This window comes from Watersipora subatra, chromosome 6, assembly GCF_963576615.1.
Source record: "Watersipora subatra chromosome 6, tzWatSuba1.1, whole genome shotgun sequence".
NCBI lineage: Eukaryota > Metazoa > Bryozoa > Gymnolaemata > Cheilostomatida > Watersiporidae > Watersipora > Watersipora subatra.
Window position 1 is genome coordinate 1211303 of NC_088713.1, and position 21403 is coordinate 1232705.

The 21403-nt window shown below is 34.9% G+C and overlaps 1 protein-coding gene across 1 annotated transcript in view; it reads right to left on the bottom strand.

Annotated features, from left to right (window-relative positions):
* Window positions 1-761: 761 nt before the first annotated feature.
* The window catches only part of LOC137398626 (uncharacterized), a 47837-nt gene continuing 27195 nt past the window's right edge, over window positions 762-21403 (bottom strand). The window contains exons 2-9 of the mRNA XM_068084803.1: window positions 18433-18602; window positions 14715-14871; window positions 8297-8480; window positions 7769-7959; window positions 7279-7449; window positions 4906-5014; window positions 2926-3672; window positions 762-1374 (exon numbers count right to left, since the gene is read on the bottom strand). Coding sequence (XP_067940904.1) covers window positions 1232-1374; window positions 2926-3672; window positions 4906-5014; window positions 7279-7449; window positions 7769-7959; window positions 8297-8480; window positions 14715-14871; window positions 18433-18596 — 1866 coding nt within the window. The 5' untranslated portion in view covers window positions 18597-18602 and the 3' untranslated portion in view covers window positions 762-1231. The remainder of the gene's footprint in view (window positions 1375-2925; window positions 3673-4905; window positions 5015-7278; window positions 7450-7768; window positions 7960-8296; window positions 8481-14714; window positions 14872-18432; window positions 18603-21403) is intronic.

A 21403-nucleotide genomic window follows, 5' to 3' on the forward strand; every position in this document is an offset into this window, starting at 1 on the left:
ATTATCAGTAATCTTATATTTTGGTATTTGTAATGTTTTGCTATCAATTTCATTACTGCCCTTGTTGCTCGAAATAGTCAACCATGTCCTGTTTTTTGAGACTTGGTGCTTATATATGTTCAACATGTATAAGTGCTTATGGGTTAAACACTTATGTTATAAGTGGTTAACATGTATGGTAGTTATACATGCTATACAAGGCTTTTTTAAATATTCATCACACTTTGATCTTTGCATAATTGAAAGTTCGAAATTAAAATTGCTGCTAAAATTATAGTGCGCTATAGAATATTTTAGTCTGTATCGCAGGTAAAAGGTCTGCCACGGTAATATTGTTGATGAAATACCAAAATTTTAATGCATTCTTTCATTCAGTTGCTCAAATATAATTGTTATCAAACATCCACATAAATTCTCGCATTGCTGAAAGCTAATATTTCTTACGTCAAAAAATAAACTCGCACAGGATTTTGGTGGATTTATTAAAAAGTATCGGTATTTTTTTTCAATTATGATTGCTTTTGATGTTTGAGATGATCTGGTTGCTAGAATGCTTTAAAAAGAAAATACACTATAATACATGATTGCAGTTAGAACCTGTTAAAACACAAAGGTTCCACAGTTGAACCGGTGTGTGTGGGCGCATGAGAGTGTGTGTGTGTACGTGTGTACATACACACAAGGCATGCCTATGTGTAGGTGTGAGCTCGAATGTGTGAGCATGTGTGTGCATGCATGTGTGTGAGTATATATATGTAATATACTTTATTTGGTAATATGCAATGAGATAGAAATGAAGAGGGGTGGTAATCTTCATACAAGAATCTTATCAAATGGCCCATCTAATGGAATGTGTTTATCAGCATCATTGCTAATGTATATTTTGAAGATCACGAAAATATATCAACTACATGTACAAATGAACATTTAAGGTTGGAACACAAATCTTATGCTTTTGAAAGAAATATCATGATGTAAAACCAAACAACTGGCATGTTTTGCCAAATTTAACAAAATGAGTCTCTGGCAGCAGAACAGAAGGTAAAGTTTAACTTCTGACAGCACTACATCTAAATAATAAGTTTAGGATCATAAACTTAGTCATTTAGCTAAAAAATTTGATAGATTGTAAAAATTGATGGCAATGATATTGATACTGTAAGTATAACTTCACTATGGAGTAGTCAGTCTTGATGAACCCTGATCATCAATAATTATTAAGAATGTGGTCCTATTTTTCACTCAGTTTATAGAAGAGCACCTTGCGAGTCCACCATGTATACAGAGGTACAACCAAGATGTTACTAGTAACGCTCAAGCTATAGATACAGCCATGACCAATGCGATCACTTCTCATCTCTGATACTTTCTTACCTGTAATAAAGGTATATGAATATCGTAGTTATTATTACTACATTACCATTACATGTAAACTCATTATATACTTGTATAAGTAATTTTTATACAGAGGGTACATGACAACACTTTTATTAAAAAGCTAATGCAATTCTAATTTATAATTATAGTATTGACAGAGATAACAGGCAAATTTACTCATATCTTGCTGTAATAAGATAAATTGCAGGTTTTATTTGTGAGAAGATTTATAAAAAGTTAACTGTATGCCACACAAAGATCAATCATAATTAAATTAATAAAATTTAAAAAATCAATCTCTAGAAGTATTGGCTTATCTGGAAAGATCATCTGAAAAGATCATCTGGAAAGATCATTTGGAAAGAGCAACTTCATTTTGCTAGAAATTAGTCGTAACGTCAAAAAACAACTAAAAGCTGACAATTTGTGGATGTGGCTGAGCAATTCATTGTGTGTAGCTACTATCCTTAGCACACTATTTAAATGAACGCTATAGATGTTACTGCAGCATTAATTTTATAATTATTGTAATGCTTTCCAAGACTATTTTGCATGCCAAAATTGCTGTAAGATAACGCAAATATTTTCGTAAGAATTTACCGTATTTTCACTCATTTATTCTATAATCAGAAATTAATTGAGGCCTACATCTGATAATTATATATAAAACTTAATCATGATCATCAAATAAAACGTCAGCAAAAACTTTCTTTGAAAACTAAATAAAAAATAAGCATAAAGCAATAAAATGCTAATAAATAGAACAAGTTCTATGGTCAGTTGTCAGTTTTCGTCGCTACAGATATGTTAGAATTATATTTAGGTGTAAGTCAAGGATTGACTGTATCCTTTAAATACAAGCCTAGAGCTGGTACTTGAGCTCTGGCCTGCTCCGTTTGATACAATACTTAATAACTTCTGTTTGAACATTTACCAAGTGTACTAGAAGAAAGTTCCTACATTTATGTTTACTAATACAAACCTATATGTAAAACAACCTACCATTACAAGGAACAGGAGGATGTACAAGTCTATACTAGACTCTATATGTTAAAGTGTTAATATAAGTATTAAATACAATAACCATGATTTAAATTTTGTATACTCATCATTACTAGGAGAACTGATCCTGACAGAACAACTTTATAACCACTTTGTATTTTCTTATTAGGTTAGTATTAGTTATTAGGCTTTCACTCATATTGAATTATAAATAGAAAATTATACTTCAAATATCCAACGTATTGGATTGTTTTGAACTAGCTATAAACAATTGATTACTTTTCATATCTTCGACTTTGGAGAACAGTCAAATGAGATCTCCATGATCTTTCACTCAAAATGACTACAATAAATTATTCTAATTTAAATGTTAAACTGGATATAAAGTGATGAAAATTTAATATTATTTATAGCAGAATTTTCAAAAACTATTTTTGAAACTGTTTCAGCCAAAAACCTTTATTTACTATATCATAAAGTAGTTCATAAGCTAACATGCCAGTCTCAATAAATGTGACAAATCAGCACCTCATTCATACAATTCACCTGTAGCATAGCTGAGTGTGTAGATGATAGTGTTGTTGTATGCAGCTACCAGTATGTAGTCTCCATAGCACACCAGACCTAGTGGAGGATCATGATGGGTGAAAATCCATATGAAATTCCCAGTGGTGATGTTGAATCTGAACACTTTCTTTGTCTCATAATCGGCGATAATGACATCATCACTATGTCCAGCACATATCGAGACCTGATTATTACTTAACAGAGGGCAGCTGACGTTACGCAGAGTCTTACCGTTGATAGAATAAATAGTTAGTCTTTTGTTAAGTGGATCAGCAACTACTACATTACCTGCTGCTACAGTCAGCATGCTACAGCAATAGTTATGATAAGGGTGTTGCCAGGTTACGATCACTTTCCCTGACATCTCATAAACACCTACTCTGCGAGACTTTCTAAATTTACTACAAGACAATATGTATAGTCGGTTTTCATGGATGCTGGTGGACTCAACTATACCAAGAGTAGAGATGAATGAGACAGGCAGCTTGGATCCGCTATCAATTCTACTGACTCTGCCATTATTAAATCCTACATATGTAACTCCTTCATGCTGACATACTGATATAGGAGTTGATGGTAGCTCTATGGATTTGACTACAGTTATAGACTTTGGAGGAAGACAGGCTAAAGGAAGTTGTGGTTGTTGAGGAACTACAGGGTGCTGATTACTGTTAACTACTATATTACCAGCTGGAACAATCTTCAACTCAATCTCACGCTTTTCACCTGAAACATTAATAATATAATTACACAATGACATGCTTACGAGGTGTAACAAAATATTCAATTGCTACCAAGGCAGCACAAATTCTTACAAAAAAGCCAAGACAAAGTATCTAATCACTCATTTAATTTAAATAATGAACTCTTTGAACGCTGATCATCCTTGTTAATGTGTATCGGTAACGCTAGGCATTTTATCCAACCATCCAAATATTTTAAACTTCAATTAAATACAGTATGTCTAAATGTGCTCATAATAAAATTATATACAATAAAACACTAGTAAAATCTCCGGCAACACACAGGAACTTTTACCAAAACAGAAAAAAAGTGTTTCACAACTATTTGAGCTAAAACCAAAAAAAATTATACGATTTTAAAAACTCGCAAAACGCTTACAGTAACATCATATCTATTGAGCGCACAATCATCGTCGTTTCATGACTTAATTTAAACTGAAAGATATAGTTAGTGTGAAAAAGTTATTATTAATTAAAGTTATTAATTAAAGTTATTAATTATTGCCAATAAAGTACTATATATATATATATAAAAAGTTCTTCTTCTGCATTATAACAATCAACCATGACATACCAATAAAAGATTCATACAAATTTTTTCCTAATATCATTACAATAAAATTTGTTATTTTGATGAAGGAAGTAGGTATAAATATTTGACAACTGTTAAAAATAGAAATGAAATTTCCGGTCTGATGCCCTGGGCTAGAATTATTTATGGGTTTGCGCTGCTACTTAGAAACAGCATTTGTTAACGGGTAAAGTGAATGCTGGTGTTATTATGCCCATTAGGGTTTCTGACACCCCCCCTACACAATGCTGAAATAACGGCTTTTAAGGTTCAAATGGTTAAAACCTAATTCCCCATTACTTTACCAGTATCTCGCTAATATTTTAGCCTGAGAGCAGAACATGCATGTGTAAACGGTACAATCTTTACTACTTAGGCACGTGAAAATGCTGCAACAGTGCACTTTATGTAATATCCTAGCCTAAGAGTAGAACATGCATATTTTTGCATTTTTAATTTTTTTATCATTTATAGTAATTTACATGAAAATGAAGAATAAATTGTAAAGAATTGTTGGCTGTTGAAAGATGGATAGAAAAAGTATCACCGACTTTGCTCTGCATTTATTTTAAACATAAATAATCTCGTTTAAATCTTAGTAGATAGTAATATCTTTTATAATTTGGTTTTATTCTTTCAACATACCGGCTTGCCTTAATTGGAGTTGTCCTCCCACTTCCAGCTTTGGCAACTCACACACAATAAATTTGTCCATTTGTTCCTTCATCTCTTTGAACCCTCTCACAATGTCATCCTACATGTTAGACCTGATATACAAACTGTTATAACCTTGACATAGACCAAACATACGTGTATAAGCTATTGTGAGAAAGCTTGAATTGGGGTTTATAGCAGATAATACAATGTTTAGGTTTGTAGTTGAATAACCCGCACATTAAAAATGCTAAATTTTTTATTCACAAAAGTATCCTATTTCTGTTGGTTTTATAGAATTTAACTGACATTTTTTGGACCTTTATAAACATAAATATGTTCAGCGTTATTGTAATATAACTTTCTGTAGCCTATTAAAACTGTATTTACAAAACAGCCTTCGTTCAATTTGGTCCCAAATAACAACAAAAACAGTATTTAATTCCTTTTCTAACAGTTGGCTCTTCAATATGATTTTTTAAATTTTAATTGAGCAGTCTCAAGTTTCTATGACACGCTTTACCATGTACTTTACCCTTTACCATGGGGTTTAAAAGATAGTATCTAAATTACTATGAAAACACCTCTACAGATAAACATATGAACATATGAACAAATTGATTTAATGTATACTTATGTTATATATCTGCGTAAACTTTATTTTTATTTAACACGTACAATATTTACCATTCTAATTCTTAAACTCATATCATGAGCAAAGTGTTTTTGTGCAGTTCCAATAAATTAATAGAAAAAAATAAACAGAAGGTGCACGGAAGTGTGTGTATAAAAAAGTCGCCGCAGAAGCTTTTTGTATTCAAAGTTTCAATGGAGAAAACTGTTACCTCTTGATACTAGTACAACCAAAAAGAAGATATATCAAACTTTCATTTTTTGGTATTTTGTTTGAGTGAATGGAGAGAGAACGTAGAGGCAAGTCCCATTCCAGAGAATTCAATTTTTTTTGCCAAAAGCATTTTGTTTTTACAGATTTATTGAAACAGAGAATATAAGCGTAACGGCACATTTAAAAATTAAAAGTAAAAATTAAAAAATAGTTCAGAATGGTAAAATAATTAGCTCTAAAAGAAAAAAAGCTTTCTAAATAAAATAAAGGCGAAGATAAAAGATAATATTAATTAATACACATCTAAACCCTTGCAAAACAATTTTAGTTCATATATGAATTAAAACATCACTGATATATCAGTGATGGCATTTTAAGATGAAAATTGCTATTAAAAGGGTATAGAAACCTATAGTAATTATTGAATAGAAACAAGCCTTGAGAAAAATCATCAAAATTTCATATACATACCATTACATGTTAAAAATTAGTAACAAAATAATATTTAACCTGAGTAATTATAGTTAGCTACAGTTAATTTCGTGTATCTAGAAGTAATGATCTGCTAAAAATTGTAACACTGCTACGCAAAGTACTCCTGGAGGGAGTTCGTACCTTCGAAGAAGACCTACGACCTAAACTTTGAACTTAACTTAAATGAATTTAGATTACTAAACATACTATGACTAGATTTTAGTATTCATTTTACTAAACTTCAGCTTTGTTTTCGGCTAAATTTTGATTACCTCTCTGTTTATCGGTTTGTTTTTAATATACCTAATAACAATTATCATGGAGTAGAGAGAAAGCAAGCGACATATTCTGTTCCATTTTTGTTAGAGAGAACTTTACAAATAGCATATCAGCATCTTTGTTATTCCCATGTAATCAGAATTTGATTTTCGAGACAATTTTTTTCAATATCATTTGGCAAAAAAGGTCATTTAGCAGCGGCCAAAAAGTATTGTGTTGCACATAGCAAGGCAAAATAATTGTTAAACAGTGTCATTGTAGCCCGAGAGCCCACCTTTCAATATAAAGTGCACATTTGGCGTGTGCAATTCAAAAATGATGTGCGGTATATATCAGGAGGTGATGATAATGCTAAAACCAGTTTAACCTTGGAGTTATGCACACTAGTTTGTAGACATGAATTTTATGTCATGAGCTCAAATCCATTTCCAATGATATTTTATGCTGCTAAAACTTTATCACCAAAGTTGGATATACGAACAGCAACAAACAAGCACTGAGCTTTATGAGTATATATAAGTGAAGCTCACAGTTATGTTTTAAATATTAATATTCATACATGTAGGAAAAGAGCGATATGATATCATGACCCTTCAATTACCACTTCAGTACTAGATACATTTCTTTAAGGAGTCCTCTACCACTCTAAAGATCTACTATATATATATATATATATATATATATATATATATATATATATATATATATATATATATATATATATATATATATATATATATATATATATTCAACTGTCTACTTACTGGTGGAGAATGTTTGATTTTAGTCTCTAACATCTCTCTCTGGTTCCTGAGACTTCTCCATTTATCAAGAACCACATCTTCCAGAAAATCAGTAATTTGTACTTTAGACGTCTTCCTGTTCTCAATCACCTTTTTCTCTATTTCATCATACTGCTCCTTCAGTGAATTGATCTACGTGTATATGTATGTTTAATGTGTATCCAACTATGGTACAACACGGCTTCCTATTTTGTTGATAGTTATAGTTAGTGTTCATACAACAAACAATTAAAAATGTTACACCAAAATCAATTGCTCAAACTCAAATAATATTTACTCAAGCTTGACTATTCAATGTTTATTCTCGGTCTTCACACTTTTAAACAAGTTATGTGATTGTTCTAATACCCATAAAGATCATAATTTTTTGGGTAATATCAGCTGACAAGAATGCCAATCAAAATTTCAGGAAAAAATTAGGCACAAACATAAATTGTGACTATTCACCAACCTGCTCATCTCTCTTCTTGTGAACTATCTTTAGCATCTCTTCAGTCTGACTGTCATATTCAGAAACCATCTTAGATATTTGTTTGAACAATGATTCAAACTGCTCATCTCTAGCTGAACTCTCAGCGGATATCGTGCCTTTCAGAAGTGTTGAGGCCAGGTCCTCCAGTCGAACCAACGAATGTGTAGAGCCTACAAAAAGAAGCTAAATACATCTAAATGCTCACAAATCATGGAATACAAACAAGTATTTTGAAAAATAAAAAGCATTGTAAAATGTTTGTTTTTGTGTTACCCTTATTACTTGCTAATGGTTAGGAGAAAATGCACATGATCTAGACCAAAAATTATCTCCTGTTAGTATGAGCCTATGTAAAACTTACCTACTGACCGCAAGATAACTCAGGTTGTCACCAACAGTTATCTGTTGTTTTGAACTAATAGACATGGTATTATAGATATTGTCATGTCTTTAATTAATATAATTACATTTGGAGATCTATCTGCAGCTAAAACAAAGTATACCTACCTGTCTTACAAGGCAGCAGGTCAGAAACACATTTGAGGCAGCTGAGTGCATAACAGGCGCTGCATCCAAGAATATATAGCTGGTCGTTATGCTTAGAGCAGCTGCTGACTTTTGCCTTCTGTTGTTGAGCCATGTACTCAAGTATTGTTATCTTGGGATGTTCATCAAGTGTGTCATCGTGGGACTAAAGCATTGATAAACTTATCAGATGTTGATTCTTAGACTTTGTGACTCTAGTCCTCAACTGACCGTATTGTACAACAGTAGTAGCAACTTTACTAACCACCGATACAGAACTAGTTAATAAGGTTAGTATATAGATAGATTGACTATCAGATAGAGGCTTTATCATGTTGAATTCAGTACTTAAATAGCTATATAAAAATATCAGCATTTGTCTGTCATCTGGCATTTGCCAGTCCAGCTATAGCAATGAAGTTTTAGGGTTAAAAACTCTACGTTACTGGTTTTGAACTCAGAACCTTCAGTCCTGCAGACTGGCAAGATAATCCCTTATGCTACACTGTTCTTGCTATTTTATGGCATAAAAAGGCACGTGCTTACACATGTACTCATGCTTCACCAGCACTAAAAACACTAGCACGCTTTAGGTTTAAATACTTACGAATAACACAACTTTAAAAACTTATTTAAGACGTAGGACACAACTCTTGCTATGGTAAGCTACTAGCTTTACTAGCCAGGTTACTCGAATAATTTTGCTATGAAATTATTTTATTTTTTATGCAACGCTGAGCATTCAGCAAGTAGGCAATCATAGTTAAGGCACACTGCTATACTGTCAAACCAAATAAATTTTTACCCCACCCGAACTGGTGGAAATAAGCTTTCTATGTCTCTGATGCATATATATTTTTACTAAAGCTTTCAATTTAGTTTTTGTTGTTTTTTCTGCAGAAGAGAGACCATTTTTGAGACTCGGGATAAAGTTTGTTTGGTTCATCCAGTTACTTCCCGGTCAAGGAAGGATTCGACCAAAAAGAAGAAGTATCATAAGTCGGTTTTTGTAGCTGAACAGGTTTAGGTGACCACAGGATTGCAAGTGATATGAAGATGTGTGTTTTTGCAACATCCCATAAGTGACATGCATTGTCTATTAACTGTCTTTTGAACTTGGCACGTTGAATTCAATAAATATATATAAAAAACTCAGCCCTTTTATTAGCCGCCTGTCAAAACCATAGAAGCTAAGTCAGCATGACAGGTTGTGGTGGTAAAAGAGACTCCATTAGCCAGCATACACTCTTAGTGAAACAGTTAAAAAGCAGGTCTTGGCAATAACAGGAAAAGCACCACAGTTTGAAACATGTGAACCTAACAAAAATATGTTTCTTTTGAAACTGGGGTAGAGGGGTCAGGACGTACGCCCAGTGGCACTGCACAAATTAGAACTGCCGTAACTGAAGAAAAGATTTGAAGCCGCAAGAGCACCACTTATAACTCCGACCACTCACACACTGATAGGCTGATCGGTCCATCAGAGCAAAGGTAGTCTCAATGCTAGGAAGACTTAGAAGCAAGGAGTGTAGCAAGAAGAGAAAAACTTCCCGCAGCTACCCAAAAGTATTACGACACTCTGGCGAAGCTTGAACGCAGCTCCATAGATGTAACCCAGGGCGGAAGGCAGGAGCGCCTGCCTGGCATACTCTAGACTACTTTAGGTATTGTGGTCAGGAGTAGACTATACCAACCAGGGATAAGGGTAGCTTGACCGGTGGCCTAAAGAAGGCTTGCCTTTAAACTGGCAGGTCTGGCGCTAGCTGCTTCAAGCATACTGGCAAATTGGTGGATTACTACACCAATTTCTTCTCGACTAGCATTTTTCTCCCAAAAAAGCTACATGTAGATGGTCAATATATCCAGTTCTTAATGGACACTAGGTGACCCACAGATATGCTAAGCAAACCAGATTTTTAAAAATGAGCAAGCTTGAATAGATAAGCGCAATTGAAAGTTTCTTTGTTGACAGAACCAGAGTAAAGTTTTCTCGAGTAATCTGGCTGCATGTAAAATTGCAACAAGTCAAGACCAAAAAGTTTTTGTGGTGAGTCACATCAGTGTTGATGCCATCATTGGGATGCCATTTTTGGTGACTCACTAGCACTAAATAGAATTTCAGCAGCATGTTGTTCTCTGCGGATGAAAGCAGCTGGTATGCCCAGATAGACACAGGTTTTTTCTGTTGATCAAAATGCAGGTGGTGAGATACCTGGTTGTGCAAGCCTGGACTAAAAAGGCCATTCCATGCCAAGTTATTAGGCAAAACTACTGGCAGTTAAGCTTCATGGAAGGCTTTTAGAAGGCTTCATTGGTTACTAGAGGAAATCCACCTAGGCAATAAACATGGTCACACAATGTCTAAACCTCACTGAAAAGCTGTTGATGTTTTGACCTGGTACCTTAGTAGAAAACTAAACTAGAGCAATTAACCACCAGGTGGTTGAGAAACGGGCCCATTTCTACCAAAATCTAAAAGTTCAAAGCATGAAGAGAAAAGGATCAGAGATGGCAACCCATTTGAATCACTTATTCAAAACAGCTTTAAAGAACAGCAAAAAGTCAAAGCAGATCGAGCAGCTAAATGGCATTCTGATGTCGTACCAAGCCACTTTCAGCATTGGATGAAGAGTTTTAAGACGTACTTCCCAGGTGGACTTTTAAAAAGAAAATAAAAAACTTGACCTATATGCCAACTCCCCTAGCTAAAACAAAAAATGCTGAACCAGAGCATCAGGCAGAGTAAGTCTTAAAAGAGCTTTTCAAACCAGTGAGAGATGCTTGAAGCTCATCTATAGTGTTTGTCTGAAAAAGAGGGTAAGCAGAAGTTCTGCATTGACTATCGAGGTCTGAATGCAGTAATTGAATGCAGAGCTAAATTAAGTGAAGCAAGATGCTTAACCCTTCTTCAGATCAATGACAACTTTGATACCCTATCTGGCAGCCAATTATTTTGCATGCTTGGCTTTGTCAGCACCAACTGGCAGGTGCCTTTAAATGTTGTTGCAGTTCTCTTCAGCCTTTGAAAGCAGAACGTTCTGCTCTTGGAGATAACTTCAGTTCCTGATACCTTTGAGAGGTTGATGGTTCAGGCTGCTATTCATGGTTGACACAATCATTATTGCATGCTGCAGACTCAAGAACTCAGATTGTACCATCTCATTAGCAAATAATGGTCAACTGGGACTGGCCATATCTAAGAGGCTCTAAAAGCTATGGAGGTTTTTTGTTACAGTAATATGTTACTGTCAGTATATTCTGAGCTTTGCTACAGCATCACAGCCCTGCACAAGCTGACGGACAAAGAAGACCAATAAATGTAAGGAGAAAAGCAGCAGACAGCTTTTGAGATTCTAAAGGTTAGCGTATCTAGTTGTACATACTAAATACGGATGCCAATGGATACCAAAAGAATAATTACTTACTCAAGTAAAGCCCTTAAAGGGGCAGAAAAAAATAATTAGGTCACACAGAGAGAGTCAACAGCAGTGAACTAGGCTGCCAAGCACTTATCAACTTTCAACCATCTTAACCTCAACATCTATACAGGCAGCAGTTCCTTCTCTAGAAAAACTGTGACTTTCTTCATTGGCTGATACAGGAGAAAGTAGCCATCTAACCAAGCAGCTCAGTGGTTAGAGATCTCAGCAGAACTCACCTGGTTCCTGAAGCGTCGGACAATACTATGCTATGGCATGGTTGATTGACTGAGTTGGCAGACCTGTAAAGGCTACCAGCACTACAAGCTCATCAAGCTGAGACATGGTCAACACAATGTAGAAGAGCTAGCAAGAGAAGGCCAGCTATCGCTGTAAAGAAAACTCAAGGAAAGCCTCAAGATTATTTCAAGGTTCAGTAGGACCACACATGAAATGGCCAGACATTTGGGCCAATTATCGGCTTTACAAATCTAATGGGTTAGTGTGTCGCAGGCTTATTCCATCTTGATATCTGTTGTTATAGTTAAGGTTAGGACTTGAGGCGCCACGCATGGAAAGTTACAAGAGCTACATGCAACTAGTGGCTAATGACTAGCTACTTGTGGCTGCCATGCACTAGGCATTCTTGGATAACAAGGAGCCGGCACAGAAACATTTGAAAAACGAAATGAGAGCACCAGACATTGCATGAGATCCAAAAGTTATTTTGGATATCATTTCAAGAAACTGATATGTGACAAATGTAACCTTTAGTCTTTTCTTGAGTTGCCCAAAAAGCCAGTGATTGGTGTCTGACTTAGCGCTGGCAAGGTTTTACAGCAACAGGGAAGAGGCGGGTTAAGAGTTGAGAGTTGTGACAAACCGCAAAGCACAGTGAGACAAAGAAAACTAGAATGAGTTTGAGGCTGTACAATAGCCAACAATGGAATTTGACTAAATAGGCCTCCTACCAACAACCTAAAAAAAGCAAAAGTGGATCATGAGTCTGATGAACTATTTCACCCAGTTTCAGAATTCTTTGGTCTTACAAAAGCCATTCTACCGGTAGAAAAAAGATTCTTGATGAATGCATGTTCTGCTTAATTGGTTTGTCGAAAAAGATCCAAAAAAACCTATAGCACCAATTAATGGTGAAGCTGTGCCAGCTGTGGCATACTGAGAAGTCACATACTACTGCCTATCACTCCCAAGCAAACAGAAAAGTTGATCAAAACAACAATAAAGTGGCGAATCAGACAGGGCACAGCTACTAAACTGAAACCTGGAAAAAATGGGATGTGTTGCTCCCTTGTACATGGGGCTATACTAGAATACACAGCACTCAACCGGGAGGATATGGCTAACATGCTCAAAGTAGAGCAAGAGCTATGGCTTCAAGATCAATTAGATAGTCTACTATTTCCAAATGGTGTTCTATCGCACAAACAAATATGTGAAGAAAATGCAGAGAAAGCAGAAGGTGATACACTTATCCTTCCATATAGTGTTCAGACAGTATTACAAAGAACCATTCCTCAACACCACAAGTGATCAGGTACTGATAGTAAACTGGAGAAAATGACAAGGAGACAATCCAAGCTGAAAGCCAGATTTGTTGTTGCATACTAAATGGTAAAAACTTAGCCTAACCACACATATCTGGTAGAGCGGCAAAGCCAGCCACCAATAATAAGCGAGTCTAGCTGAGGCCCTACCATTCATGCCAAAAAAGCTTAGCTAAGCTATGGCTGCAGTATAAACAAAATGAGGGCCTATCAATATGAGGGAACACAAAACTATAGCGGGAAGAAGCGATAGTTTCCATTTCCAAAACTGGACACTTGCTATTATTTAGCGCAAACTTCAAGGTCAGAGAAACTGAGGAAAAGACTGGCAATGATAGCTTTAAAGGCACCAAGAGAAAATGGCTACAAATCTCATATACAACTGGCCTAGCCAGAGTCAAAGTAGCTGGCACCAAAAAATTTATGGCAAGATCCCTAGCCTACCAAAGTACATGTAACTTGATAATTTCATTGCCATGAACATTCAAAGTTCCTAAAATTTGCTTAGGCCAACCCTGTGCTGCTTAATGTGGTGGCGTCATGAGGTCGCCAAAACTAACAGCCTTATTGCAAATGTTTCTTTCTGTTATGCATCCCTACTGAGCCAGTGCTACACGACATAATTCCTGATACATAGCTTTTTAGCATCTTCTATGATATGAATTCACAACAGCAAAGCAACCTCAACGATTTTTTGAGGATATGTTGGGTCAGCTGGGATTACTCCTGGCAGGAGAAAAAGAGTATTTGGACGGCCTCCTGAACTCGGATAGAGAGTTTGGTGTTATGCTTACCAGTACTGGCCTATCTAACTCGAACAAGGTGGTGGTTCCTCTACCGGATGATATGGATAACAGGATGTTGAATGATTGGACTAAGCTGGATTTTATAATACCGATTGTACTGCTTTTAACCTTTCAAACCTCATCTTATCAGTCTTTGAACCGATAACCAGCAAATTAAAGTTATATAGACATATGTAGCTATTAAAGTAAATATATAGATAATGAATAAAAGTTTATAGTAAATATTATATCAAATGTTAAAGTAAACAAAAAAATTTCTTCCTAGCAGACTTTCCACTAATTTTCGTTTCACTTACACAATATCAAACATTTAGGCAACACAAAGAACGCCCAACTGAGAGAGAGCAATGATCGTATTTCTTTCGGGTGTGGTGAGAGATATTTTGGAAAATAGCAACTTCAAATTTTTGCTCCCTCGTTGTATGCAGCCCACCAACTGCCAAATTTGAAATTAGTGAGACACATTTTTTATGTCTGCAAGTGAAAAACAAAGAAAGCAGAGAGCTTGTAACCTGAAGTTGCCTTGTATATACTAGCAACTCCATACAGAACTACTGATTACAACCTATTTTGATTATCATTTAAAGATCTGACGATGAAACACTAGTACCTCCAAATGAGCAAGACAGAACTTTTTGCAACAGTAAGTACAATAGCTGATGGCTTTCTGTCTTGTTGATCCTTTCTTTAGACAAACATCACAGAGTATCTTGTCTGTTCCCAAGTCATAGCATTGGAGACTATCTGGCGGCATCTCAAACACCTGGCTGCAAATGAAATTAGTCATAAAGTAACAATTTATTGGTTCCATGATGCAGTATGTTTCAAGCAATGCATTCTATGAGTCATACATTGGTAGATGAATCTCTTTCTCTAAGCTTGTTCATTGACCTAACCTTTGTAGGTGTAGATCAATCTGTGAATCTACACCTGCAAAGAATAGGCTCAAGAGGTTTTATTATCGAAAATAAAACTAAAGTAGCTAAAAATGTTGACGCAATTTCATCATTATAGTCAAAGATACCAAAAGACAGCATTAAAAGTGTTAAAATACATAAATAACTGATAGTCTTTATTTTTATGTGTATATTTTGCTTACGCTAGTAGATATTTTTTACCAATTAAGGCCTCTCTAAAACATTCAGTAAAAGGTGAAATGCACTTGAAGTAAACCTACAGATAGACGTGTACTTAGAAATTAACAAAAAATAGTTTTACAGTAAGGTAGGTCTGTGGTAAGATAGAAAAGGAAACTTAATGATATCCTGTTATTTCTGTGAATTAAAAGTCTGGTCTTTGTTTTAATTGGATAACATTTGAGGCAATCATACCGCTTGTAACATACAGGAAAATTAAGGTTGTCTTTAATCTGAACAAGTATTTTTAACCTTAAGATGAACGTTTAATAGACTTCATTAAGAGCACCGATATGTTTCTATCATCTGCAAATGTTGTTTATGTTCAAGGTGATATGACTGCAAGGTGTTTCAAGATTAGAATCAATAAACTTGATATCGGTAAAATACTATGAACGAACGAGAATGTAATGATCATTTTCATAGTTGCAAAGATATTGACAGAATATAAACACTGAGCACAACAATTGGATTGAAATAGGCGATATCAACTAGAGCGATGATCGCAACCATTGAAATCGTTTCAAACACATGTTTCTTTTGAAAATTTGAACCTTCATGAGCTCTATCAATTTTATTTTGCAAACATCTTGGCAGTCAGATCAATTCAAATATGAAAACCAATTGCAAATCCTATAAAATATACCAACACTTCCTGATAAAATCTACCACAGTTCTGTGTAGGTTTATCTATTTATATAAACCTAAAGTTTGTTGCCTCTTGTTAGGTATCCACATATTTCACTTAGTATTTTGCAATGAAAAATCAATAGTCTAAAATATTTCATCCCGGAACCTCTCATGCACCAGGCAATAAAATAACCCATTGAGCTAAATGCATTGAATTTATTGGACGATATGAGTTGTCATTGCAATGTCACTAAAGCTTGCTCTCATGGCTTTTGTTACTAAGTTTAAAAATGGAGGCTATCTTACTCAAATTACCCAATGACAATGTGTTGCCTGTCATTTGCCATTGGCTAATGGTAAATGGCAGCCGACTACATTACCTACCTCTGTTTATAATCTGTTTGTAATACCCGTGCAACACCATGCATTTGGTTAGTATTTAATATGGCTGATTACAAAAACCTATCAGGTTGATTGTGAGACACGCAAACCCACCTACAAGGCATCTTGAATTTTTAGATAAAAAGATCAGGAAAAACTTGACATGAAATTCCCCAAACTCATTTACCGAATTATATTACTATTGGTCAGTCATTATTGAAGCAGTGTTTAAACAGCAGAGATCTTGCAATAAGCCACAAACAGTATAAATGTAGGCAGACAGCTAGAAGCTCACTTTGAATTAGATATTGAGTGTTGAGTTTACAAAATGTCTGCACAGATGCAAAAGGGCTGTGTAATTATGATGTGGTCATGCGGCAGGAATTTGTTTCTAGCAGGATTATCAGATGTTCTTATAGCTGTTGGTTGGTGTTTGCATAAAATATTACAATTATTTTGGTGTTTGTATAAAGGTTTAGCGAGCGTTTGTATAAAAAGTTAATGAGTGTTTTTATAAAGCGTTAGTGAATGTTTATATAAAATTTTGGATATAGCGTCTCAGCAGCCACGTAGAGTGCTGATTTCTCATAGACAGCAGCATAATCAAACTGGGTGTGGTTGATTTGTGCAGAGCAGACCAGGCTAAAGAGTAATATATATAAGAACTAATTATTCCAACACCAGCATTGATTAAGGTAATAAAATAATTGCCAACATAATTTGAGTAACTAACCAGGTAAGCTAGGTGATCTAGCCATGCTAATAGTTGTCATGTTAAACGTAATAACCAACTGGGCTAGTTAATTACCTCCAGCGAGCATTTTAACTTGTGTACTGAATCTCTTTATCATCATTCGTCTCTACAGTTAGTTATAAGATCATAGTGAAGGGATTCAGATCACTGGTTTTAGACCTGGAAGTTGTGAAATTAAAATCTTCTGCGAAGTGGATTATTCATTGCTACATGTAGATTTTAATTGCTGAAATGGGACATATCAACACTGAAATATAAATTAGTAAATATTTTTTAAAGCAAAAAGAGCTACTAACGAGGAAGTAGTAAAATACTTTCTGTCTCTCTAAAAAGTTATCAACTGTTGAGGTTTGGTTAGTTATTAAGAAACATATGAGAATCATACACTGCATGACATAAACAGCTTGTCTGTAAGTAGCGGTCTACAAACCCTGGTGTATTCTAAAACAATTATAGCTGATTCTGCTATAACATGATATGCTCCTGCTTACACAGAGCTACACGCCGTACAAATAATTTTAATGTTTCATAACCAGTAAAATTGCTGCAATGGTGCTATTACTTCCTGCATGTTGTAAAGTGCTGGATCAGTGAAACTTTTGCTGGTGTGAACTTTGTAGAGTTGAATGCAGTAGAATCTTTTGCATTATATCTACACTGCATATACATGCACATGCATAGGTCCCTTTTACAAAACTCATAACAAAACCAAGTATTCAGTTAACTTGGACAATCATATCACAGTTGCAAGGTATGAATGCATAAGTGGCCAGACAAATTTATCACAATCAGTATGTTGTTTGTACAGAGAAAAAATGTACATATCTACAATGTACATATCTACAACCTACATGTCTACGTAATTACATACTACAGTATGTAGTTAAAAAAAGAACATGTTGTGGTTTCAATATATAATGCCAAGTAGAATACAATAAAACACTGCATTCTAATTTTATCAGAACGGCGATAATGCTTGACTCACTGTTTCAAAATGGTATGGGAGTTGGAGCGTATTTTTTTGGACTTGCTATACTCAGCAGAGGACAATTTTGTACAATGCAGTATAAACACTTGGAAAGTTAGCAGTGTTAGTTGATTCATAGTATCAACTCAATATTAAAGCACAGCTGCAGCACACACACGGTCTCCGATTTTGAAGAATGTGCATGTGCAATTTGCATAAACATTTGGTCTCGGTTGATGCATCATAGAAGTAAATTCGCAGCAGATCGCAGCAAAAAGATTTAAAGTAAGAATTTAGTTCTACCAGCACTAAATGTCTACAGCACAGTAAGAAATTGTAATGAAGTACAAAATTACTATGTATTGTACTGCAACGATGCAATACCATTTTAATGTATCACCAAACTGGCTATGTGCACTATGATATAATCTAAGTTTAACAAACAAATAGTGATACTCACCCACATCTACTGTTTCCACACCTTAGCAGGTGTTTGCTCTCATAGTAGGTAGTCAAACAGTTCATACAGTGAATATGGCTGCATGGCAGAACTTTAGGGTTGACAATGGTGTCATTTTTACTGCAGCAAAATTCACATTCAATATCTCCTACAGCTTCAGCCATGGTAACCTAGAAATGCAACACAGGTGTCCGAGATTCATCTTACTACATATGTAAAATTATAGCACCATTGTTGAAACTTTCAGCAGCAAATTATAACAAAATTTATGGTAGCTTGTGGTTTAAACCAATCACATAATTAAAGACACTTTTAAACTTTGAGGTTCATGCCCGCAGCAAGCAGCACTGAAAAAATAAGCAAAGTTGGTGTAAGTTTCGCTTTACAATGAGTAAACGGCAGGTTACATCTTGTTAAGAGAATGGAAGTCAAGACCATTATATAATATTTCACCTTATTAATTAAAGTGAAATCAGTATGTAGTACTGTGGACTATATCATTTTGACTTATTTTCAGTAGCTACATAGAAATGACTATGCCATATTACAACTTTTGGCTGCAATTGCACTGCATGTGTAGCAATTAACTCTATTCTGTAGCATGGAAGTTTATCAAGTTATTGTAAGTCATAACATCATAATCTGGAGGAACACATATCTTTCTTTCAAAGTAATTTAAATTATCTGCAAACACCTTAAAACAACAACTTGGTAGACATGCTATCCTCAAAGTATCTTCCACATCTTTTTCCACTTTTATCAATTATGTGCAGCATCAACTTCACATCACATCAGCATCATGAAATCATTTTGTTATGTTATTTAGTTGACACTGTAACACTCATGCCTGCCCTGCCAATCATCTCATTAAGAGTGTGGTCAATCGCAACCATCACTATGGTGAATGGCAAAAGGAACGAGCCTTCTATTGAAGGATTATAATATGTTTGTTATCTTAAACTTAGTGGTGTTGCTAAGTCTTTTAATAACTTTCTGTAGTCAGGCAACAACTAGCAGATAAATGTATAAACAGTACAGTACGTGAAATTAATTAATAATTTATAGTATGTGTAAAATGCATGACCAGAAATAGTTTTTATTACCGATTTTACTAGTGGTGATGAAAGTGGATCAAATTATAAAGGTGATACAAATAGCGTCAAGCGATATCAAGATCTGCATCTGTAGCACCAATCTACACCTGACCTGATATTATGATTAGAGATTACGCATGTTGAAATCTGACATAAAAATACAAGAAGTATTCAGCAACTTTCAAAATTACAGAAACCACAATCCAAAACTGGAAGCATTTAGTTTCACTCCTGGACCCTAAGTCTAAGTCTGAAGCAATATAGAAGGATGAAAATTCACTAGTATTCTCTGCTCTTTCATTACAGCTTCATCAGCAGATAGAAAAATTCACAGAGTGAGCCAAAGAGTCTATTACTGAAAAGAAAGATGGTAATTATATTTTAAGTCTCAAACATATACTTTCTATTTTTATAATTTAGTTCAAAGTTGAATATATTAGATCTGTTTCTGGTTCCTAATGTAAACATAGAGCTACAGCAAAACTCCTTGACATTTTTTATCTTAGGAATCTCATTTCCTTTGAATCTGTAGTTCTAAATTGCAGCATTGTTGAAGTTACATTAATCTGCCAGGGTGTTGGGTTTGCCTAGTAGTAGCGCCTTTGACTTATCAACCTTGAGGTTGGTGGTTTTAGCCCTGTTTAATGCAAATCTGACAAAAAGCTCTCAGCAAGCTTTCAACCCTAAATTTCTGAGGTTCTCGAATTTATACTATAACTTGGAGGCCCCATGTACCGCACTGAAAACGTGGGCACACTAATGACCCACCTGTTTTCTTCTAGACCATTTTCATATTGGGCAAGAAAAATGGCTACCTAGCTCTGTATGAATGGACATGCTGCAAATGCATCCTTTCGGGTTAATCTGACAGTTTCAGAAGAAGCCCTTGATAAGTGTTAGGACCACCCAAAGTAGCTTATAAAAAACTTGTTTTCGCGGTGTGTTTCTCTACTATAGTAGAGAAACATAGTATTATATGTTTATAAACATAATAATATTATAAATATTATAGAGAACATGAGAACACTACCAGTCATTGTTGCTACATGACAGAAGCGTATCAATACTACTAATCAACAATTTAAATAGATTAAAACAGTCGATAAACAGGATCTAGAAGCTATTAGCAATATTCACCTAAAGCAATTTTTAGCAAAGCATTTACGAATCTTTTATAGATAATTTGTTAGATAAATTGAATATACAAAAAAGATTTTTTTGAGATGACGTTATGGAAGTGTGTCATTAAATATTACTGAAACTGATTATTTGAAAATTATTTCTGCCTATTTCCCTGCTATTAATTGAAACAGAAGAAATTCATTAATATTTGTCAGAAGTTAACGAGCTGGAGTAGTCAAAGAGTGATCGGCCCCTCCAGACGTAGCCCCGTGGCCCCTCCAGATGTGGCCCCTCCAGACGTAGCCCTGTGGCTCCTCCCCGCACACAAAGAAGAGTACTGGTAGCCTTAATCAGTTGTAAAATGATACAGTTACTATCCTAGACCACCCGTATGACCTCATGAGGGTAGATTAGAGCAATTCTCATTTGAGTCAAATATGGACTTTGACTCCCACATACATTAAAAATACTATATTCATGATGAACAAGCTATTTGCACATGATTACTTTTTATCCCTAAAGGATTAAATACTGAGCTGATAATATAAACTAGTAATTACCAAAACAAAAGCCCACATATCTTTAGCATGGTGAGTGACTTTCAAACTTATAACTAGTATTCTAATAATTTAAGCCTACATTGAGATATGTTGTACACAATTTCTAATATAACAAAATAAACTTCTGGTTTATTTCCACTTAACTTATTTGAGCGCCATTCATAGCACTTAGGGCTCACTAAACCTTTTGTAACC